This window comes from Schistocerca piceifrons, chromosome 11 (assembly GCF_021461385.2).
Source record: "Schistocerca piceifrons isolate TAMUIC-IGC-003096 chromosome 11, iqSchPice1.1, whole genome shotgun sequence".
Lineage (NCBI taxonomy): Eukaryota > Metazoa > Arthropoda > Insecta > Orthoptera > Acrididae > Schistocerca > Schistocerca piceifrons.
Genome location: NC_060148.1, coordinates 144,380,361 through 144,406,269, shown reverse-complemented (window position 1 = coordinate 144,406,269; position 25,909 = coordinate 144,380,361). Strand labels below are relative to the sequence as shown.

Sequence of the window (25,909 nt, the reverse complement as noted above, 5' to 3'; positions counted from 1 at the left end):
AAAAAAATGTAAAATGTGTTTAACACAAATGGTCTTTCCTCATCTGTGTTCCACAGATTCTTTTGGAGAAACTTCTTTTACCCAGAAGAAATGTCCGTATTCGAGATTGGACTAAGCCCTGGGGTCTACACAGACTGACATTAGAGATGTTGGCCTGTAATTATGTTTACCCGTCTTGTAAACATGAATCACCTGCACTCTTTTCTCAGTAATGTTGGACTGTTTTCCATGTGAGGGATTCTCATTAAGTACGAACTAGGAAGGGGAAGAATTCTGTAGCATTTTTAATGTGCCACGTCAAATTCCTTCAGTTCATTACCTGATACACACCAATAACAAGGCATTAGATACTAGATTTTTTGTGTGTGTGTGTGTGTGTGTGTGTGTGTGTGTGTGTGTGTGGGGGGGGGGGGGGGGGAGGGGGGGGTCCATCAGTCCATTGGATTAGGGAAGGAAGTCGGCTGTGCCCTTACAAAGGAACGAGTCCGGCATTTGCCTGGAGTGATTTATGGAAATCACAGAAAACCTAAATCAGATTGATCGGATGCAGCTAGATTGTGTGTAGAAATATGTTTCACAAATACAGTTCAAATTTTTGTATGTTGTTACGTGGGTCTGTGGAAAAATGGATGTCTATTTCAATGTTTCTGTTGAGCTAATGTCATGTAAAATGAGCATTTTATAAATGACAGTGTAGTTTCTCTATATGATATTTCATTAAAAAATATACACGGTGCATCAGAAAGAATCATCCTATTTTTAAAAAATCATAACTGTTATTTTTTCGAGAAAACCAGCAGTGTGCACCCACTTCAGTTCTACTAAAAATGGTGTCGTGACAACAGAAAGCATTTTGTGGTCTACGTTTCGTGCAGTGCGGGTCAGTAATAACTGTCCAGCATGACTTTCGTACTAGGCACGGCGTGGATCCTCCTACAGCACAGCATTAGACAGTGGCGTGAACAGTTCTGACAACCAGGTTGTTTGTGTAAAGGCAAAACGGCGGGCCGTCCCCAAGTGAGTGCCACAGACGTCAAATGCATCTGCCGTAGTTTCATAAAGACCCAAAAAAATCCATTCACTGTGCAGCTTCACAGCTCAACATGCCCCCGATGCCTGTCTGGTGTGTGTGGTGACGACGTTTACATATAAAACCACGCAAAACTAGCTACTGCAAGCTCTTTGTGAAGATGAGAAACAACAAAGTGTGGAGTTCTGTAATTCCGTTCTTGACGGGATGGAGGATGACAGTTTTTTCCACACTTACTGTTTAGTGATGAGACAAGATTCTGCAGAAATGGAAAGGTGAACTATCACGATGTGAGAATATGGAGTAGGGAACAACCACATGAAGTTGTACAACATGAGAGGGACTCTCCAAAGTTTAATGTGTTCTGTGCAGTTTCATGGGAAAAGGTGTGCACTCCAGTTTTCTTTGCCGAGAACATTGCCACAGGAAGCACATGTCTTAATATGCTTGAGAACTTTTTTTCCCTGCAATTGGAGACTGATTTGCACTACTTCATTAACCAATAGGATGGGCCACTGCCACACTGGCATCTGAAAGTGTGGGAATTTTTAAATCAGAGGATTACTGAATGATTGATCAGTCACATTAGACCAAATGATTCAGCCCTACATTACTGGCCTCAAAGGTCACTGGACCTGAATGTATGTGATTATTTCTTGTGGGGGTTTATAAAAGACTCTGTTTATGTGCCTCCATTACCAACAACAATGAAGGAACTGAGACATTGTATAACAGCAGCTGTGGAAGCTGTAACTCAAAACAGGTTTGCTGCAGTACTGGAAATATAGACATGCCAAATGAAATGATACAGCCTGTGTATCTGACGGATAGTTACACGACACGTGTGTACACATCCCCGTGCATCGTGAATCACATTGTCATAACAATTGTCATACCTCGTAAATAATTAACTGAGATACGGAAGAAACTTGTCTGCAGCAGTGAGAGATTGGTGGCTCATACAGACATCCATAGCACTAGGAAAACCCAAGTGGCACGTGTATACGTGTTCACAGCACCTGGGGAATCGCACAGCAGTATGTGTATACACATCCAAAGCAATGGAATGTTTAACGTCCACTAATAGATGCAAGGATTCTTTTGATCAGATAGTGTTTAACAGTACAAACTATCCAGATTCGCTAGCTGTGCAATGCGACGAATATGTGGTGACAACTGAAAATTATGCCAGACCAGGACTCAAACGTGAAATTGACACTTAGCACAAGCAGTCACCTCACGCATTTGTTTATGATCCATTGAGAAATGGCACCCGCCTGAACAAAGCTTTTTAGTGTGAAATTCTTTGTACAAAATGTAGTCGACACTTTCTTTTGAATTTTCGTACCTCCACCTTCAAACGGATAGTGGCACAGCAGCTGATAAGTATACGAGAACCAATAAAAAAACCAGTCAGCTGTTTGTCTGTGTTTACTATTTACTTAATGCGAGTGGTTTGATGGTCCACCCCAGCCATCAGGGTCCTCTGTGACAAATGTTGGTCATATAATGGGTGGTAATCGACATCATAAGAGGACTGGAAACATCTACACACACAGACCTGCTAGTGTGTGATGCACCTGGTGCAGCCCTTCAGACAACTGCTCCATCACTTGCCACAGAGAGGCCCGATGACAGTGGAGAGCACCAAAGAAACCACTCGCAGTTACATAAATTATAAATGTAGACACAAAGCTGACGGTGTTATTCGTCGCTTCACATACGAGCTTTCCAAATCTCTACAATCTCGGCAATTTCACATCCCTCGAGTACATAATTTTTTTACAACTCTATCGCACACTTTTACTACAGTCGTTCATATAGTAGCATTTTTTGAATGTCCCCCGTGTGAATCACCTCTGACACTGTCGTGGCCTCGTTTAAATTTGGTAACACGTTTCATCACAGTGTAAATCTGAGAGCAGTCATCAGAAACATTTACAAACCTGTAACAAATTTTGGGAGGTATCAAGCCTCGAATTACAAAAAATTTTACCACTGGACAGTACTCTATTTTCTCCATTTGCGAGAATTCGAGTGCCACACCTTATTCAGACAGCTGTCTGCAGGATACCGGATGGACTGTCCCGCAATTTCACACAAAACCTTCTCGAAAGTTGTACTGTTCTCTGGAGGGATAAAAGCCGTGCGTGTAATGCTGTGACCTACAGGCCGAGAACTTTTTGCACGAACCCCACAGACTTCATCAGCGTAGAGTGAAATTTGGAAATGACAGTGGAGTCGGCAATGTGGTTTCCATTTATTGTTCTGATAAGTACAACCCATCGACAGGTACTCTATCTATTCTTTCCTTATTCTGTACGGATATTAGAAGTTCCTCCTTTTTGTCAATGACGTTTGTGATGTTACGATGAAGGTAGTAAATGTGTGCCTTTCAGATGCTGGGACAAAGTCACGGATCTTAAAGAACACTCACTGCAGAAATCTAATTAATAAAAGAAAGGATGAACTTCTAATATGCTTATAGGGGAATGAAAGTATAGATGGAACTTCACCAGACTCATAATGTACACCAGAAGATCACAAGAAACTCACTGAAATCTAATTCTGATGAATGCATGCTAATATTATACACCTCTACAACCAGTGTAAGAAAAAATTGTAGTGGCTTTAGATTCAAAAATTAGAAAGTTCCAAGGCTTCTAGGTTAATAAATGAGTCGAACTGCCTCTCCGAGTGCAGTGCGCAATAAAGGACTGGGAACATACGCGAGCTCGTGGTAATGACAGTTTACAGGCCACTGGCAGAATGTCTCAAGCCTTGTAAAGCAACTAGAAACAGTTTTAACAAGTTTAATAATTTTGCAGAGTGAAAGTAATAGTTTGACAAACAGTAGAAGACTAAAGTCATAGAAGATGCACAAAAAGAATGAAAACTTTGCTACCTTTTGGATGAATGCTTTTTTGAGCTACTGTACTGGCATGACGGATCGATTCGGATGTGGTGGAGTGGGTAGTGGGAGAAAGAGGTGGACAGAGGGAAGGAGGATCAGGGAGGCAGCCGGTGTCTGGGAGAAGAGGCAGCAGGTGCACAGATTAGGAATGCCACACACGAGCACCGGAGCCGCATGTTGGCGGCAATGTGGGGAGTAGACTGGGAGGGGGTGACAGGACAGAGGAGCAGGAGATGGTCGGTTACGAGTGATAGTGGAAACTGAGGCTAGGATTGTGGGAGTAAAGGGCACGCTGCAACGACAGCTCCATTCCACGTAGTTCAGGACAGCTGGAACTGCAGAATGGGATACAGACGGCACGCGTTCCGAAGTGGTCACCGTAATCGATCGTGTTCCGCCACCGGGCCGTCAATTCCACTCTCGGCCACAGTTCCGAGGCGGCCACTCGCTCGGGCGGACAGTTAATCGGCAGTCATGCCCACGTAAAATGATGTGAGGAGACTGTAGCACAGCTGGTATACGACGTGGCTGCTCTCACGTGTGGATCTGCCTCTGGTGAAATGAAAATGGCCTGTGATTAAACTGGAGCAATCCCTAGGCCCCTTACAAAGAACACAAACCTCTGAACAGAAGAAAGAACTATCACCTCAGGACAGCCCACCGTCCTTCCCGCACACCGAGTCTCCGCTACAGTCTCGACGAATCGCAGTGACGACCTGACAGAGGGTGCCCTCCAGCTGTCTCGATCCTTCCACCTACGAGCCTTACTGAGTGATCTTGTGCCAGAAGTCCAGCAAAACCCCCAATCACGACTGAAATCATTATCAGGCTCCAGAATCTTTCCCACCAACCCATCTCTTGCCTTACCTCAAAATTTGTAAACGTAACAATCCCCAATGCCCCAGTGTAGCTATTGTGCTATCACTGATATATCTCTACTCTCGTGGAGCAATATATCCGACCACTAGCTTGTGGCCTACCCTTTCAAATTCAGCGAGTCTCGACAATACCATCCCCTGTTACCACTCACATCCCTAATTGACGCTGTCGGTGCCACCTTCCTATATTAAGACGTAACCTGTGCAAAGCCTCGCAGTTGAACACTACCTCTCCCGACATCCTAAAGGCTCCAAACTCACCACCTCATTCCTTATACATCTAATAAATCACATCCTCACAAGTAACTACTTCTCCTTTCAGGGCAAGAAACATAAACAAATCTGTTGCAGTGCCCTAGGCACCTGCACGGCAGCCTGCTCGTGGGCCACCTAGGGACACCACTTTCCGGCCTCCAAAAGGTTCCCCGAAAACATCCTAATGATCTGGATCCAGGTCCAAAACACCCATCCTCAATTCCTCCTCCACAGCCTCAACACCACCTTCCCCATCCGCTTCACCTGGTCCTCTTCAGCTCAATGTGTCACATTTCTAGATGTTGCCCTCTACTTCTCTGATGACTCCATCCATACCTCTGTCAACAGCTAGACCACTAAGAATGAAGGTATCTGCATTTTGACAGCTGTCATCCCTTGCACATTAAAAAATCGCTCTACTTTAAGCCTGGCTATCCGCGGATGGCATATCTGCAGTGACGAGAATTCCCTCGACTGTTATGCTGATCTCACAAAGGCCTTCACAGACAGGCATTACCCCCAATCCTAGTCTGAAAAACAGATTTCTTACACCATATCTCCACATACTCCTAAGGCTCCCACTGCCCCTAAGCATTAGCTGCAAAGAAGTGCCCCAACCGACACCTACTAAGGCCCCGGACTGTGTCCTTCGCCAGGGCTACAACTATCCGTCATCGTGCCCAGAGACGAGAAACATACTATCCACAATTCTTATAACCCTCCGCAACGTGGTATTCCATCATCCACCAAACCTACACAACACCCTGTTCCAAATTTATGCCACTTCGACTCCCCATTCACTGCCACACGGATCGTATGAATGTGGAAGACACAGGTGCAAAATCCTCCCATTTCACCCACCCAGCACATCCTACGCCATTCCCATCACAGGTGTATCCTGTCCCACCAGAGACAAGGCCACCTGTGAAAGCAGTGAATTCATATACCAGCTCTGCTGCAGTTTTTGCACAGCATTTTATTTGGGCACAACCACCGACCTACTGTCTATTCGAACGAATGCTCACTGCCAAACTGTGGTCGAGAGCAGAGACTACCACCCCGTGGCAGACCGCAATGCCGAGCCGAGCACGCGTTCGATTTCAGTGGCTGCTTTCACAACCTCTGCCACCTGGATGCCCGCCCCAGCATCAGCTTTTCTGATCTACCTATATGGGAGTTACTCTTGCAACACATCCTTTGGTCCCATAGTCCTGGATTCGATATCTACTAAACCCCTGTACAAAAACTTCATCCCAGCATCTCCCTTACTTATCTTAGATAATGATGAGACTCAACGTGTATCAGGAATACATACTATGTATGTTAACTTAAATTTATATTTGATGCCAGAAAAACTTCTCTTTTTCAGAAAAATCTTGGCTAGTAATGGAAGGATTTATCTGACCACAATGGTGAAATGTTACATCTACATCTACATGGTTACTCTGCAATTCACACTTAAGTGCCCGGCAGAGGGTTCATCGAACCATTTTCATACCACTACTCTACCATTCCACTCTCAAATTGCTCATGGGAAAAAGGAACACCTAAACAAATATCTCTAAAATATACTGCCCAGTTAGGTGCAGATCACAGACAAAAAGTATTGTCTCACTTCCAGCATTCTGGATAGCAGTAGGCAGAACTTAACAGGATTCAATGAAATGACAAAACAGTCAAAGTGCACAGTAGTTTGTTTTTATTTAAATGGTGACTAGTTTTAGATCTTAGTCCACTGTCAAGCCATCCACGGAAGTTCTACTGTAACACCATAATATTTTTACGGTTGCCACATTGCTCGTACGAGTGGCTACGTGCAAGACACTATTTGCATACAACAATTGATTGCTGCGTGCAGTAGGTTTTTGCTGCACACAGCACTGTATTGTCATACGCGAACAGTATCTCGCACTTCGACACTCGTGAAAGCAATACGGCAAGTGTACAAACATTACAGTGTTACAGTATGTATACTTATGTGCAACTTCGACATTTCTATAATTTTACTGAAAAGCACTGTATCTCAGAATCATAAACAGTGGCTCAATCGTACTGTTAAGAGAAAAATCATGGAAAGGTTCTAGGAGAAAAATATAAAGCCGTCATTGTAGATGGAAAATTAAAACTTTTTCTCCTAGCACAGGGTAGCGTAGTGTGGAAAACGTGTCGAACCGTTCTCGGGACTGAAGATCATGACAATAACTGGGAACGGACACAAGGATAGAAGGCAGCAGAGTCGAGCAGATGCCGACACTCACAATGTAGTCGTCTTCGACGTCGCGGGGCCCGGCGCTCGAGTAGACGCGGTACGCCTTGCAGGCACGCTGCACCTGCTCCGGCGAGCCGGTCAACCCGATGATGCGTGGCGAGAACTCGGCACAGTATTTGCCCACGATGGTGGGCGTGTCTCGCTCCGGGTCCACTGTGATGAAAAGCGGCTGCACCTTCGGCACGTCCTCCAGCTTGTCTGCAACCGAACACACAAAGTTACAAATTACTCGACCCTCCGCTGTCAGAGGTAATTATTTGTATTTTAATGTTTTACTGCACTTAGGACAATTATGTTTCTACACCCAGAACACAAATAATGAGAGTTCAGGTGGCAAGACAGTACTAGCCAAAGAATGGAAAGCTGAATCTTGGAAGGAATATGCAGGGCGTCCCAGGAGAAATGGTCAATATTCAGATATATGGTAGCAATTATTATTTGTAGCAAAAGACTTCAAACAAACAAGTGCCCCCCTTTGAACGGTTTCCGAGGTAGAACGTATTTAATGGACAGTTATTTATTTTCGTTATTATTAAGTACACTGTCATTGTTTACAATGTACCACAGAAGTATACAGGAGGTCAAGAAGAACACTTTGATAAAAGATACGTGTGGTGTATCAAATCGCAACACTACCTCAAACTGGAAAGAAATTTCACTCCGCAAGAGAATGTGCACTGATATGAAACTTCCTGGCAGATTAACACCGTGTGCCAGACCGAGACTACCTCGGGACCTTTGCCTTCCGTGCTCTACGATCTGAGCTACCCGAGCATGACTCACAACCCCTCCTCACAGCTTTACTTCCCCAGTACTTCATTCCTACTTTCCACACTTCACAGAAGCTCTCCTGCAAAACTTGCGAGACTATAACCGTGTCTCCGCAATATCTTTTCTTCCAGGAGTGCTAGTACCCGATGTTTCACAGGAGAGCTTCTGTGGTGTCTGGGAGGTACGAAACGAGGTACTGGCAGAAATAAAGCCGCGAGGACAGGTCGCGAGTTGTGCTCGGATAGTTCAGTCGGTAGACCACTTACTCACGAAAGACAAAGGTCCCAAGTTGGAATCTCGGTCCGCCACATAGTTTTAACCTGCCACAGTTTCATACCGCAAATTGGCCTACAAAAGCTATACTGCAAGCACGTCGTGCGATATTTTCAGTATTCTTTCGCTCTCTTCACGCAAGCTATTAATCCTAGGGAAAAAGTGAATAGTACCTTTTTCATATGAAATTTAATGTAATTTAATTTTGTACTGTACCGTATTTTCACTAGAGGCTGCAGTTTTTGAGTTACTCAAGAAAAATGTGCAAAAGTGACATTAAATATGTTCTATCTTGGAAACCATTCGGAATAGGGCATATGTTAATATGTAACTTTGTTGCTTCAAATGAGCATTTGCGTTCCTGTCATATACCTAAATATTCACCATTCCTTCTGGGATACCTTGTACAAAAGGGCTGACCGAGGGAAATTAATTTATAGAGAGGAAGCAAATGACGACGAGATGGGAGAGAGATGGTGTTGCGAAGAGAATTTGAGAGAGCGCTGAAAGAGTTAAGTTCAAACGAGGTACCTAGAGCAGGCGACATTCCCACAAAATTACTGAGATCTGCGAGAGCTATTCCATCTAGTGTGCAAGATATATGAGATGGGGAAAATACTCTCAGACTTCTAGAAGAATCTAGTAATTCCAGTTCCGAAGAAGGCAGGTGCAGACAGGTGAGGATACCACTCAGTTTAATTTAGTTAGGGTTGCACGATACTACCAACAGTTATCTACACGAGAAGGAAAGGCAAACAGAGAAATGTAGGAACATGCGCGGCAATACTGATTTTATGAATTTCCCTAGAGAACATGCTAAAGAAATGTAATCCCAAATAATCACTCAAATTGAAATCCTGACACTCCAACACCTTGAGGAACATTCCAAATACCACCTCCACAAGTTATCCAGCCTGCTGGCATCCTACTCTTTCCTTGGGGCACCACTATCCAACCCCACCATACTGACGATGTTGCTACTCATCAACCCCTCGTATCTCCCAGACCCTGCATAGCTGACTTTTTCAACCTACCACATCCTCCAAAACCCTCTACCACACTCCATGAAATCCAGAGCTGAAACAATCCCAGAACACAGTTGTTAACCTCCTCACCAAAATCCTCAGCCCCCAGAAATTTCAATCCTATCCAAAGGCCTCATATTCAGGTTTAATCATGTCGGACTTGTGTAAGGCCTACTCTCCTCCTCCTGCTCCCTACAGTGGAAACACTTCTTCGCCACCAACCCCTCCAACCAAACCCAATCCGATAGCAACATCGAACGCTGCCTGTTCCAATTCATACCACCATACAACCCACACTGCCACTTAATCACCTCTGGTCACCTTTCAGGAATTCCTGACTTCCAACTTGGCCTCGCCATCTTTCCCCAGGTCCCTCCCTAAGGACAACAAGCTTCTTCAATAGAAGAAAGGACTGTCCTGTCCTACACAACCTAAAAACAGATCCTGACCTATCATCCTACCGACAGACAAAGGTTCCACCGCTGTTGTGGTGAACTGGAGTGAGTACCTAGCAGACGCGCTCTGCCAGTTGTCTGACACCTACACCTACAAGCTCGGTCAAAGTTACCCCATTCCAGGAGTCCAACATAACCTCCAATCCCTGCTGAAATCCTTAGGCCCTTCCCAGAACCTCTCTCCTGAATCTATCTCCCTACTCTCTCCAAGAACAGCTCGTACACCCGCCATCTACGTGCTCCCCAAAATTCACAAACCCAAAAATCCTAGGTGCCCCACTGTGGCTGGTTACAGTGACCCCACCGAAAGAATCTCGGCCCTTGTCGATCGACATCTCTAACCGATTGTCCAAAACTTAGCCTCCCACATTAAGGATACCAATCGTTTCCTGCACTGGCTCTACACCATACTCACACCCTTACCACCTGGACCCCTATTCGTCACTGTCGATGCAATATCCCTATACACCTACGTCCCTCACGCCCCTAGCCTTGCCGTGATTGAACACTACCTCTCCAAATGGCCTGCAGACTCTAAATCCTCCACTTCATTCGTCGAACACCTAACCAACTACATCCTAACCCACAACTACTTCACCTTTGAAGGGAAGGTATACAAACAAACTTGTGGCATGCTTCTGGCACCTTCTAAGGCCAACCTCTTCCTGGGCCACCCGGAGGAAACATTCCTAGCTTCCCAAAATCCTAAACCCCTAGTTTGGTTCACGTTAACTGATTATGTCTTCATAATCTGGACCCAAGGCCAGGACACTTTATCCTCATTCCTCCACAACCTCAACATCTTCCCTCCCATCCCACTTCACACGGTCCTCCTCCACCTATCGTGCCACCTTCCTAGACGTCTATCTCCTCTTTTCAGATGGCTCCAACCACAATAAATCCTCCAATTGCCAGTAGTACCTGCACTTTGACAGCTGCCATCACTTCCCCATCAAAAACTCCCTCCCATACAGCCCAGCCATTTGTGGTAGACGATCTGCAGTAATGAGAACTCCCTCGCCCAGTTTGCTGAAGGCCTCACAAAGGTCTTTGCAGACAGACAATACTCTCCACACCTAATCCACAAACATATTTCCCAAGCCATATCCCCAAACACACCTGCTCCTCAAATCCATTCCAAGACCCAAACAAAAAGAAGCAGCCCCTTCGTCACCCAATACAACCCCAGACTGAAATGACAGAACCACGTCCTTCGTTAGGGCTTCGAATATCTATTATCGTGCCCTGAAATGAGAGACATCGTACGCAAGATACTTCCGACCCCTCCCAATGTGGTGTTCCACTGCCCACCCAACCTCCGCAACATCCTAGTACCACTCACACTCTCACTCCATTGCCACAGGGATCATACTCCCGTGGAAGACCGAGATGCGAGACCTGCCCAATCCACCCACCCAGCACCACCAACTCCAGTCCCGTCACAGGCTTATTCTACCCCATCAAAGGCTGGGCCGACTGTGAGAGCAGCCGTGTTATACACCAGTTCTTCTGCAACCACTGTACAGTGTTTTACACTGGTATGACAACCAAACAGCTGTCAACTATAATGAATGGCCACCGCCAAACTGTTGCCAGAAACGAGGTGGACCACCCAGTGGCACAACATGCAACAAAGCACAACATGAGGGATTCCAATGCCTGCTTCACAATCCCCACCACCACCAGCTTTTCTGAGCTGTGCAGCTGGAAGCTATTCTTACAGTACATCCTTCGTTCCTGTAACCTTCTTGACCTAAACCTAAGTGAACTCGCTGGCCCCCCTCACCTGCACCCAATTTTGTGTGTGTGTGTGTGTGTGTGTGTGTGTGTGTGTGTGTGTCTGAAAGGGGATGGGGAGTGTGGACATGCACACACACCATCCCCTATCCCAGTAGTCCTGCCCAATTTTTGTCTCCATATTGACTAATTGTGTGCTGTCATCTCACGCCCTAGTCTATGGAATCACGTGAAATCTGCCACCTGCCACCACCCCCTCTACCTAGCCCACAGGTGGCTCCCCACTTTCTCACGAGCCATTAGATGCTTCTCCCTAAACCCTTCCTTGCTTCCCGCCTCTCTACATCCCTCACTCCTCCCCATCCCACACCCCTACCTCACCACAGTACACTCACCATGGGCAGGGAAAGAGCTGGCAGTCAACTGAGCACAATGTAGGGAGACAGGCACGTGGATGTGTGAGTGAGAATGAAGGTGTGTGTGTGTGTGTGTGTGTGTGTGTGTGTGTGTATTTGTTTTTCCTACAAACTGGAAAAAGGAAGTGCATTCCGGAAGCAAGCCAAGCTCTGTACCTTTATTTTGTGTACTTATAAATGATGCAGCATTTCTGACTTTCAATGAGTCATCTCATTTATTCCTAAATAAACTGTAATTCTCAACCACAACTTTCTGTACATTATTATAATGCCACATTTATAGTATTTGTAGATTTACAGAAATAATGAAGATCTGGAACTGGAGAACACTGAGGAAATTGATCTGGAAGAAGCAAGATACTATGTCTTATACAATTAGTTCGACCTGGCAGTCGAACTGCTAAAATTTTGGAAAGCCACTGAAGTCGGTGGTATACCGGTGGAACTCACGGAAGGTTCTGGAGAACAGTTACACGGAGAAATGTTCCACCTCATACACATTATATATGAAACTGGGGAGCTCCCAACAGCCTTGCAGAAATGTAACATAGCACCAATACCAAAGAAAGCATCTGCAGACAGATGTGAATATAGGGCCCTCAGCTTGGTAACCCATGACTCAAAGATTTTGGCCTCTATAATTCTAAGGCAGATAAAAGGCAGGATAGATGGAATGATCACAGATGGCCAGCTTAGCTACAGAAGAGGTGGAAGCACATGAAAAGCAATACTCAGTTTATCATTAATTCTTGAAAAAATACTAAAGCAAGGTTAAGAGAAATACATTGCCTTCATCAACTCAGAAAAAGTATTTGATAGGGTAGATCTGTGACAGCTTTTTAAGATGCTGAGAGAGACTGGCATAAAGTACAAGGATAGAAGATTAATGTAGAGACTGCAAAAAAAAAGAGGCAGCTGTGATAAAGTGTGGAAAACATCAAGAAGTGGTTACTATTAAGCAGGGTGTATGACAGGGCCGCTCACACTCTCCTTTGTTCAAGGGATATACTCAGAGGACAACAGATAAAGTTAGGGAGAAACCAGGAGCTATAGGAGGAATTAAAATTCGTGTTAAGAAAATAGACGTGTTGATATTTGCTGATGATGCCGCAGTGTTAAGTGAACATGCAGAACAGTCAGAAGTGATGCTGGCCCAGACGGAAACCACCATCCGCTACTCTTATAATATGAAAATTAATAAAGGTAAAACAAAACACACTGTTGCCCGACGCTCACTCGACGACGAGCAACTAGAGACCGTCGAATCCTGTGCCTACTTACGGTGTAAAATTATACTTTGCCTACTTAGAAAGTAAAATAACATCAGACGGGAGGTCAAGGAAGACTAGTGCAAGTGAATCCACTGAGCAAAAGCTGCTTTTAACAAGAGAAGATATCTTTTCTCGTACAGTAGCACAGACAAAACATCTCAGGAAAAACCTCACAGACGATTATTTGGAGTGTCCTCCTGTACGGAAGTGAAACACGGGCACCCGTAGAAGCAGAAAAACATAAAATAACGGCCTTCGAAATGTGACGCTACTGCAGACTGTTCGAGATTTCCCGTGTGAACATCAAATGAAGAAGTGCTCCATAGAGTGGAGGGAGAGAGGCATCGTTTCCTGACAGTAATCGAACACAGAAGGGACGCACAGGTCGGCCTTCGACTGAGACACGGTGGTATCATTAAAGGTATCATCGAAGGGACAGTAGAAGGGAAAAATATAAAAGGCAGGACGAGTCTAGAATACGTCAACCAGATTGTAGAGGATATCGGCTGCACCAGCTATACCACTCTCGAGAGGGAGGCCGAAGACAGAAATTTGTGTTGAACAGCTTTATCCAACCTGACGATAGAAGACCTACAAAGAGTGTGTGTGTGTGTATATATATATATATATATATATATAATGGAAGGAAACATTCCACGTGGGAAAAATTATATATAAAAACAAAGATGAGGTGACTTACCGAACAAAAGCGCTGGCAGGTCGATAGACACACAAACAAACACAAACATACACACAAAATTCAAGCTTTCGCAACAAACTGTTGCCTCATCAGGAAAGAGGGAAGGAGAGGGGAAGACGAAAGGAAGTGGGTTTTAAGGGAGAGGGTAAGGAGTCATTCCAATCCCCCGGAAAGACTTACCTTAGGGGGAAAAAAGGACAGGTATACACTCGCACACACGCACATATCCATCCACACATACAGACACAAGCAGACATATATATATATATATATATATATATATATATATCTAAAAACAAAGATGATGTGACTTACCAAATGAAAGTGCTGGCAGGTCGACAGACACACAAACAAACACAAACATACACACAAAATTCAAGCTTTCGCAACAAACTGTTGCCTCATCAGGAAAGAGGGAAGGAGAGGGAAAGACGAAAGGATGTGGGTTTTAAGGGAGAGGGTAAGGAGTCATTCCAATCCCGGGAGCGGAAAGACTTACCTTAGGGTGAAACAAGGACGGGTATACACTCGCACACACACACATATCCATCCACACATATACAGACACAAGCAGACATATATAAAAAGAAAGATGATGAAACTTACCAAACAAAAGCGCTGGCAGGTCGACAGACACATAAACAAACACAAATATATATATATATATATATATATATATATATATATATATATATATATATATATATATAGACACACACACACACACACACACACACACACACACACACACCATTTGAAAATGTGAGTTGAATACACACTCTAAAAATCTGAAGAAGGAAGAGATAAAATACAGGAACCTAGAGTTTATTTATAATTTTTATAGAAACCAGACTGCTGTTATAACTGTCAAAGGACACGAAAGTGAAGTAGTAGTTCAGAAAAGAGTGAAACAGCTTTCTTTCCTATAGCCAACGTTATTCAGTCTGTACAATGAGGAAGCAGTAAAGGGAACAAAGGAGAAATTTGAAGAGAGATTTGAAGTTCAGGGAGAAAAAATAAGAACTTACAGTAAAACAATGTAATGGACTGTAATCAAATAAAGCAATACTCAGAGAATTATATATGAAGATAGTAACTGTTCTCAGCTTCTCTAGAATAAATGATAATTAATTGAAACCCTCAGCTGCCGACAGGTTTTGTCGACGTTTATGTTTCATTTCAAACGATCATAGATCCGAACAACACGGCCCTGTATAATTTGTCAAGAATAGACCGTCACCACACCAGGCAGAGTTTACATTTGGTCGACTGCCAGTGAACTCGAAGTGATACTGCCATTTTGTACTCATTACCAGTGATCATTAATTAGAGCACTAAAACTGTAAAATATCGAAGAAGAGTCTCAAAAGTGACTTCTACTGAACACATCGGACAAGTGTCCGCCTCTATAGCCGAGTGGTCAGGGCAGCAGCAGAACGCCACGCGAAGGGGCTCAGGTTCGATTCCCGGCTGGGTCAGAGAATTTCTCAGGTCACGGACTGTGTGTCGTGTTGCCGTCATCTCATCCCCATCCACACGCAAGTCACCAAAATGGCATCAACTAAAAAGACTTGCACCAGGCAACCGGTCTACCTGATGGGAGGTTCTAGCCACACGACATTTCATTTCATCGGAAAAGTTAGTCACAACTTGCATTTCGTCCAGAGAGGTTGTCAATGTGGGTTGTGACAGCAATTCTATGTAATTGTGACTTTAATTTGGCAAAAGGTGAAAATAAATATTTTATTTGTTAAATGTGAAAAAATTGTGTCATATGCAGAGTTTGTCAGATTAACCACTGTAGCACGAAAAAAATGAAACAACAATATTTTTATAAAGCCACCGAATCTAAGTTTGAGTTAATCTGAATACTGACTACAAGATATATACAGAGTCGACAAAAGTCACGGGATACATCCTAAGATCGAGTCAGACCTCCTTTTGTCCAGTGCAGGGCAGCAACTCAAAGTGACATGGGCTGGACAAGTTAGAAGCCCCTCAAGAAATATTGAGCCATGCTGCCTCTATAGCAGTCCATAATTGTGAAAGAATTGAAGGTGCAGGATTTTGTGCACAAACTGACCTCTCAATTATGTCCCAGAAATATTTGATGGGATTCATGTCGGGCAATCTGGCCGGTCACACAATTCGTTCGAACTGTCGAGAATGTTCTTCAAACCAATCAATTGTGGCCCAGGTGACACGGCACATTATCATCCGTAGTAACTCCGTCGTCGTTTGAGAATGTGGAGCCCACGACTGGCTGCTAACGGTCTCCACATAGCCGAACGTGACCCTTTCCAGTCAATGATCGGTTCAGTTCTATGTAAACACAGCCCACACCATTGTGGAGCCATCACCAGCTTGCACAGTGTCTCGTCGAGAACTCGGGTCCATGGCTTCGTGAGGTCTGTGCCACACTTGAACCGTACCAGGGTTCCCACAAGTTCCCCCAAGTTAAATTTCTCTGAATTGCCGGACAAATTTTAAGATGTCTAGGGTGAGTTACCACATAAGTTGAGAAAAAGTGAAGGACTTCTATATTTGTAAATGTGTGAGCAAAAATGTTAAGTACTGGCATCAACATCTTTTGCAATGAACTGTTTTAAATGGAGAAAACAAGCCAAATGGTATATATGTTTCATTAAAACCACTGATGTTATTTTATTTTAGGAAAATAAAACACATTTGGTGATAAAAATACACATTTTGTTGGAGTCAAAAGACAGAGTTTAAACACCTTCACTGATTTCAGAAATAACCTCAGAAAAAAGTAGGCCTCTTGAAAGAACTATATAAGGCAGGGAAGAATTGTACAAACCAACACTGTAGGTGACTGCCAATAAAATGTTGCTTCAGCTATGTTTGTTATTGTCAGTTATTACCCACTGTGTTACGCCTATTATTTTAAAGGTACCGTGTGATTTTCCTTTCGAGAAATACACGAGTGTAGCATATAAACTGGCAGTGACTCCCACAATTTTCTTGTTCTTATCGCTCATACTTTCTAATATATAAACTACTTTTGAAATGACAGAATGTACCACAACAAATAAAATGTCTACAAAATGCTGCACCGTACAATGTACTCGTGGTGATACAGTCGCAATTCCTGAAATCCGTCGGCCATGGTCTCTGGCCTGCCGAGGAGTACCGCTATCCTGAGCCCGCAGATAAACCACGAAAATCTGGTGCATTACGCCACACACAAACAGACCCGGCCCGCAGGCAGATCGGCGAGACTACATCCGGCGGGCAGGGCCTGTCTGTTAGTGGGAAACGATGGGCACCGGTAGGCCCGATCCTCAGAGATACCCACAAAAATGGCCCGCTGTTTTTGCCCGTCGTGGAAGTCCACTGGCGTAGCCAGCTATTCACACGTCACAGACACCGTGTCGACGAAATGAGACTGCACTGATCGAGCCGTGCAACAGGTAACTAGCGCAAATACTCTGAGAATCGATACTGATGAGGACAGGTAGTGACTCACTGTAAACACGATCGCCGAGCTGCAGACGGGCACACAGCCAAGACGAACACTCTCTCACAACTATATTTTTGGCCACAACCTTCGTCAGAAAACGAGAGCACACGCACATTCCCACAATCACTCGTACACAACTCGCGCACACACGACCGCCGTCTCTGGCCACTGCGTCAGCAGTCTCTGAGAATCAGATCCGAACAAACCACTCCTCACGCTTCCCCGCCTCTCGTCGGCAGCTGCCAGGCTGGCGGCAAGAAGTGGTGGTGTCACTGATTGCGAGCCGAGTGGAGTGGTAGAAAGGGGAAAAGCAGTAAGAATGAGGGATTAGGGAAATGGCGCACGTACTCGGCCCAGCCAGCAACGGTGTGTGACATTTCAGTAAACAAACCGTTTCATCTATTGAGACGAAAACAAGACTTTTCCCCCCAATTTCCCTGGCACGTTCGATATTCACTGATTTCCAAAACTTGGGGCAACACTGGCTACTGTCAACTCTTATCAACTGAAATTAGAAGTCATCTGACTAGTCCACAGTTATCCAGTCGTCTAGGATCCAATTTGTACAGTCACGAGCCCAGGAGAGGTGCTGCACAGGCGGTGGTGTACTGTCAGCAGAGGTACTCGCGTAAGTCGTCTGTTGCCGAAGTCCGTTAACACCACATTTCACCGCACTGTCCCACCGGGAATGTTCAACATACATCCCACATCAATTTCTGCAGTTATTTCGAGCAGTGTCGTCTGTCTTTTAACACTGACAACTCTACTCAAACACCACTGCTCTCGGTTATTAAGTGAAGGCTGTCCGCCACTGTGTCACCTGTGGTGAGAGGTAGTGGCCAAAACTCGGCATTCTCGGCACACTATCGACACTGTGGATTTTGGAAAACTGAATTCCCTAACAATTTCTTAAATGGAATGTCCCACACGTCTAGCTCCAACTACCATCGTGCATTCAAAGTTTGTTAATTTGCATCACGCGACCGTGATCATGAAATGACGGCACCAATACACTGCCTTTTATACCTCGTGTACACAATGTGCACATGGATATCTCGTGACTTTTGTTACCTCAGTGTATATTATACACAGACAGAGAGAGAGAGAGAGAGAGAGAGAGAGAGAGAGAGAGAGAGAGAGACTGAGTAGAGGATCACCGAGAAGACATGATGGGATGTCGATGTAACTTAATACTCACACCACTGGCGCATACGCACATGATTAGTGGTGGAAATCTCTGTGACAGGTGGAATGCCCACCAGAGTACATTAGTGTTGTTACCACATCTGAGAATATATCTCCTGGTTGTGAAAACTGTCAGATGATGAGGGGTCATTAGGGTGCCCCTCGGCTATATGGAATTTTCTGAAAGTCTGTATTTTGTTTCTCCCATTCCACAATTTGGGAGAAGAAATGCTCTAAACTTCACTCAAATTTCACAGAGCATCCGCAACATCCATTTCTGTCGAAACACACAGTACTCTTACTTATTTGCACCATATACTCATCTTTCACGAGAGCAACGCATGTGACATATTTGAGCACGCCTGACAATCATTTAAAATTGTATCGAGCACGTCGTAACCCCTCCACGTCCTCACCTGCTGTCCGAGAGCGAGTACGGACTACCTGCAACTTTCTGTGTCGCCCCGCACCGCCAGCCAGAGACTAGCGAATTACTGTCCACGTGCCACCATTAACACTGTGGCGCACAAGTCGAAGTCCAGAGTGGTGCCACGGTGGGAAGCACGGACAGCAGGCAAACAGTCGCACCGCATTCGGCGACGAATCGCAGATTCCTGCTAACCCGGACGACTACTGCGGGAGAGTATGTCGGTGACCCGCCGAGAAGTCTCGTCCTTCCAGTCTTTTAGAGAGAACAGGTGTTTATCACGACACGTGAAACCACCGTGTACAACTTCCCGCCGAGACCGGCACCGACGGGGGAACTCACGGCGGCACAATTCGACACGGATGTCCCGAATCTTCAAGTGTTTGACAGGATAGCAGTGCCATTTTAAATGGGACAGTGCTCTCAAGACGTATCTACGTACTGCCCGGACAGTGTCGAGCTTTCCTTACGGCCGGTGAGATCTCGAGATTTGTCCCCGATAGGACACGTGCGGGGCCATCTCGGTGGAAGCATTACTGAGAATTTAACAGAACAGTTAATGTTTCTGACTAAATCGTCTTCACTGACCTATTTATCTGAACCCGCAAGAAAAGAAACGATAAAACAATATTGGGAAGAATTGTGTCAGAGAGCAACTATTCCTTTTTTCCCCACCAACCACGTTAAATAAGTTAACAAGGCTCTAAACATTGGATAATGGTATTAGTGTCTGTCAAATCCCCCAAAAATAATTTGTATTGGGACCACCCAGAGAATGAAGCCAAGTTGTCCTAAATGCTATCTGCACACTGCCTACACTGCATCATCCACTACACCTAAATCCAAAATCTACAAATTGAGGGTATTTAATGCAAAATCTGTTTTTCTTAATTGAAGAGCCCCTGTAGGAGGAGCAAAATAGCTTCCTTACTGCCCTTCCGAAAACCAAAAACTACTCGTTACAATTTAAAATTACAAATTAACTCCACCTCTTCTACAGTTCCAACTGAAGTACAATTCTACGGGTTAGGCTCTAACTAACTACCTGAAGCCGGAACTAAACATTGACTCGACCAACAGTCGAGAGCCGTTTTCCGCGCAGAAGTATACTTCTCAGTGTCACGCTGTTGTCACTGACAGCACGCTGACGAGAGCTCAACTGAGGGACTGCGAGCAGTCGGTGAACGAATCGGCCATCTCTCACTGACAGGCACTGTCTGCAGTGATTTCTGGGTCGTCTTCTGGGAACAGTAATTAGCGACCGGACCTAAGAGCAGTCTCACAATGCGGCCGGTGACCTCTCCCCTTCGCCCGGTAAGGTACCTGGCAGTTTGCAGCTCTCCGTACGCCTCCTGGCGGTCTGGGTGTATACTCTAAAATCCTGCACACCCACTACGGACCAAGTGAGTGTCCCATTCAGTGACTCGTACATTGTAGCCGTCACGTGTATTGTGGCCGGTGCCTCTGGGCACCGTAGAATTTACTGTGGTACTCCAGGCACAGTAAACAATCGTTTCAGAATCAGTCCTCACTGTGCAGTGGACTGTCTGCCGATTTGAAACTTCACGGCAGATTAAAGTTGTGCACGTAAAGCACAATGACAGCTACGGTCAATTTGCCAAAAGAATATCCCCGACGGTTCAAGAGTTGGTGCAGACTTTACAGACGAGTCACTCTAACACCAACACGAGCTCCAAAATTCTTAAATTTTACCACGGTGATTGTGCCGCATTGCCACCTGTACAACTCGAAGTCATAGCTGCGAAGTATTTTGAGTGCAAATAGTTTTTCAGGGATTGTAGATTGTATTTTATTGGTCCTGTTGTCTACATAGCAGCTTATGCATAAGACATTGGACAAGTCAAGTTATAAATATACAGGCTGAAAGTAATTTCAAGGCATACATATTTAAGCTTACAGTAATACACTTTACACGTAAGTATTTATATAACACATTTCATAAATTTAAATATTCTTCAATGGAGTAAAAGCAGTGATGCTGTAAATATGGCTTTAGAGATTTTCCAAATGTATTGACTTCAGTGATAGCTTTTATGTTTTCAGGAAGTTTGTTATAAAGCTTAACTCCCATGTGAAAAGTACCTTTTTGGCACAGTGCTGTGCTGATTTGAGTCATATGTAAGTTTCTGTTTTGTCTGGTAAAGTGCTCATGTATATCACAGTGTTTTTTGTAGTCTCTGGTCCTTGCCTATTACATTTAATTTAAAGAACAAAAGGGTTTCCATAATGTATACACACAGTAATGGGGGAATACCAGATTTCTTGAACAGGGGTTTACGAGAGTCTCTAGGTTTGCACCCAAACAAGATTCTAATGGCCCTTTTTTGTAGTTTAAAAGTGCTATTAGCTATTTTAGAGTTTCCCCAGAAGATGACCCCATATCTAAGACGAGAATGAAAGTACGCATGATATGCATTCAATACTGTTTTCTCACTACAGCATGATTTTAATGAACAAAGAAGATAACATGTTTTGCTCAGTTCTGCATTGAGATATTCAATATGCTTATTCCATCTGATGTTACTCTGCAGCCAAAGTCCTAAGAATTTGGTTTCGGTACTGTTACCAACTGGTTCGTCATTGAGAGAGACTGATGGGATAAACATGTCCTTGTTAGGAACACTGTGGAATTTTAGAGCAACGGTTTTCTTACATTGGACAATTACAAGCTGATTACTCTGTGCCCAGCTGCTAAGTTGTTTCGTGACTGTGTTTACAGTCTGCTGTAACTGTTCATCGTCGTCTCCTTTTAATAGAATCGTGGTGTCATCTGCAAATATGATTGATTTGTGTGCATCAATATTTAAGCTTAGATCATTTATGTACAGAAGAAACAGAAGGGGTCCCAATACGGATCCTTGGGGTACACCACATTTTATTTGTTTATAGTCAGATAAGTGATTAGATACAGTTTTTAGTTCAATATTTGTGTGCTTGACGCACACTGCCTGCATACGATTTGGCAGGAAGGAACTGATCCACTAGTTGGACAGACCTCGAATAACATATCTTTCTAGCTTTGATAGCAGAATTTTATGGTCCACCATGTCAAAAGCTTTTGACAAGTCAATAAAGACTCCTATTGTTTCCTGTTTTTTGTCCATCAGGTTTAGGACGGAATTGATGCACTCATAGACAGCAGTTGTTGTTGACCTCTTATTTCTGAATCCATGTTGTTCATTACATAGGATGCTGTTTTTATTTATAAATTTCATAAGTTTCTTATACATAACTTTATCCAGTACTTTAGAGATGCAGGAGGAAATTGTGATGGGTTTGTAGTTATTTACATTGTCTTTATCCCCTTTTTTATATACAGGAATAACAGGGAAAGTGCCTGCCTGAAGTGAGCAGTCGCATAAATGTGTGAGTACTTCAATTAGGTTTGATGCGCTCTTCTTTAACATTGTTGCAGGTATACCATCAATACCTGCCAATTTGGAATTTTTTAGTCCTTTTATTGCTTTAGCTACTTCATCGTGTGAAACAGAACTGATGTACATTGCTCCTCTACATGCACTTATTTTATATTCATTTGCCTGGATGCTCTTAAAGTTTGACTGTAACATATTTTCAGCAACACCTGTGAAAAAGTTGTTAAATGTGTTGGCTACTTCTAAGGGGTTTGTTACTTTTTTATTTTTATGTGATAGTGTTATATTTTTCCAAGGTTGTCTGTATTCTCCACATTCTTTTTTTATAACCTCCACATAGCCTTTGATTTATTAGCTGAATTATACATGATTTCATCATTATGCATTATTTCTGCTGCTTTTATTACTTTTCTTAATATTTTGGAGTATTTTTTATAGTATGCGCGTACTACAGGTGAGGAATTTTTTTAGTTACATATTTCATGAAGTAGTCTTTTCTTCTGGCATGAGACCCTTATTACCTTTGTGATCTAGCTGTTTAGAATAGAGTTTCCCTGTATGGTTAATGTTTTCAGTGGGAATGCAAGTTCAAAGAAATGGGTTAATGTATCAATGAAAGTGTTGAATTTTTCATTTATATCGTTCATTTTGTACACTCCTAGCCATTTTTCTTTCTGTAATAAGTTGTTGAAATAGTTCACATTATGCTGATTATAGCTTCGATATGCTGTTCTAAAAGACATGTTGTTAATAATACTGCCTTGTACTTTTATGCTTAATATTTGAGCAAGATGATCACTAAAAACTGCATTGAAAATTTTTAGTGAGGTGTTGTGTAAACTCTTCTTTACTAGAAACTGATCAAGAGCTGTTTGACAAGTATCTGATACTCGGGTAGCTGCTTTTACTTCAGCCTTTTTATTTACTTTATTTACCAATGACTCCATTTTGTTTAAGAAAAGTTCAAAATTCCCGGACGTTGATCGGTAAACTGTAGCAATAACCAGGTTGAACTGAGTAATTTTTATAGCTGCAATTTCATAATCCTTTTCGACATTTGCCCTAGTTAAGTCAGGTAGTGTAATAAAATCTACATTATCCTTTGTGTAAATTGCTACCCCACCCTGCTTGCTGTTTTTCCTGCAGTAGTAAGCAGCCAAGACAAATTTGTTTATTTTCATATTCTGGATTAATTCTGGGTTAAGCCAGTGCTCAGAAATGCATAACACTGAGATATCATTAAGTTCATGTGTTAATAGAACGTTAATTTCATCGATCTTATAACACAGGGATTGCACATTATGGTGGTAAATTTTTAGTTCGGGCATATTCACGATTTGGTAATTGGGAATCACATTTACAGCATCACATACCTCTAGTTTAAATTAGGAACGTCAGCAGTGTTGTATTTTCGTTCTTCTTTCTTGTTTATTTTGTTTTCCTCGCTGTTGGAAGGATGTTTAGGAAGCTGATAAATTGTTCTATCCCTTACAAGTCTTTCTTTGATTATTTCACTAACACGATCACAAACAAATCTTTTCCCTTCACAGTTCAAATGCATTCCATGCTTCGTGTGCAGATTTCCATGCAGCTTGCTTATATCCAGTACATCGCACTTGGTGTATTGAGAACACAGTTTCCTTATTTTAATGTTTGTTTTCCGAATTTCTTTGTTTACACATGAACTATAAATCAGATCATGCCTATGAGGAAGTGTGGCAACTACTGTGTTTCTGTATTTATTAGCTTGTAATAAATTCTGTAGCGTTTTCATGCAAACCTCTGCTTCATTTTTTGCCACATCATTTGAACCCATTATACAGACGATAAAGTAATTTTCTTGCATTAATTTCGTCTGAGAGTTAATGTCTACAACATTTTTACATCCTGCTCCCGGTTTCAGTACACTAGTCACTGCTATGTCGCGATTTTTCTCACGGAGCATGCTAGATAGATTCCTGCCATGACTGTCTGTTAGTAATAGTACACTACTCTTTTTCCCTGATGATCTGTGTTTGTTGTTGATATTATTTGAAAAAACGCTATTCATTTTCAGTTCACTGACTTTTTCAAGTTCACGATCATTTGGAGAGTCGTTATCACAGTCACTTGTTTGCAAAACATGATATTTGTTTTTCTCCGAAAATGTGACAGTTTTAGCAGACTTTGTTGTTCTTTTTGTAGTTGGAACACTATTTTTGTACGGCACTTTTACCAACTCGACTTTTGACTTGCATCTCTTCACTTAGTGTTGGCTTCGATCGCAGATTCCGATTTTCTTTCTTGAGTGAGTCAATATCGTTTCTTAAGGAACTGACTATGAATTGTAAGCTAGCAATTCGTTCTTTTAGCGTTGTTATTTCAGTGTTACATTTCTTACAAACTCCCTTTTTAACAGCATAACTATGACTATTTCTCAAGTTAGATTCACACACTTCTACACTCGCGGCCATCTTGTTAGTGGTATCATGAGTTACTCAATGAGTTCATGTTCATGATGCAGTGAAAGGTGTGGTATTGTCAATTTCAAAAGTATGTTATACAATCTGTTCCTCAAGCCACAGGAATGTAAGCAGTGGTGCTACCTCAAAGAGACAATCTCACAGGCCTCGTAGATAATGCTAATTTGGGGGAGATAGGTTAATGGCAGGCTTCTTATCCAGTTATGAAAGTCGTCTGATGAGTAGCTGCTGCTCTGAAAATTTGAACGATCTCCGTGAAGAAAATGATGAAGGAGAAGTGTCTGGAGAGGTACAGGAAGCGACAGCTGCTCTTTTGACTCCAGGAAAAGATGGGACTGGATGTTGCTAAAACAACAAAACTGGATAATTTTCAAAAGGGTGCAATTCGATGACATATACGGGGACATTCAAAAGTACTGTACGCATTTTGCAGGTGTAGTGTGCGCATCAAAATAAGTGCAAAATGTTACATAAAGTTTTGTGTGGAACTGCTTTATTTCAGAGCTATGCAGTAGAGTAGGGACCTCCAGTGAAACACAAACAACACAAAATCCATTCTTCTAAGAAAGCAAAGACCAGGGTTTATATGCTGACAAGGAAAAAAAATTCCCGGATTTCCCGGTTAAAAATGAATTTTCTCCCGGGTGAAAATACACTTTTTCCATTTTAAGTGACAGTATACTTTCCCTCAGAACAACAATTTCTCAGCACTATAGAAAACAAAACTCAGGAGGGTGGAACAAAAACACGTTTTGGAAAGATCTTTGATGTGTAGCAACATGTACACTGCATATTTTTGTATAACAAAAGTATAAATGCAAATTTCACCAAACACCGCATGTTACTTTCCGAAGCACTGAAATTGAGATTGCGATGCGCTTTTGTAAGCCAGCTCGTGTCATGTGATCTTGACACTGGATGACAGCGGATATTCAGAGCATAGGACACGTGATGTAGTCAGC

At 43.1% G+C, this 25,909-nt stretch overlaps 1 protein-coding gene across 1 annotated transcript in view; it reads right to left on the bottom strand.

Annotated features, from left to right (window-relative positions):
- The window catches only part of LOC124719942 (protein SCO1 homolog, mitochondrial), a 52,403-nt gene that overhangs the window by 5,512 nt on the left and 20,982 nt on the right, over positions 1 to 25,909 (bottom strand). The window contains exon 4 of the mRNA XM_047245144.1: positions 7,336 to 7,544. Within this exon, the coding sequence (XP_047101100.1) occupies positions 7,336 to 7,544 (209 nt within the window). The remainder of the gene's footprint in view (positions 1 to 7,335; positions 7,545 to 25,909) is intronic.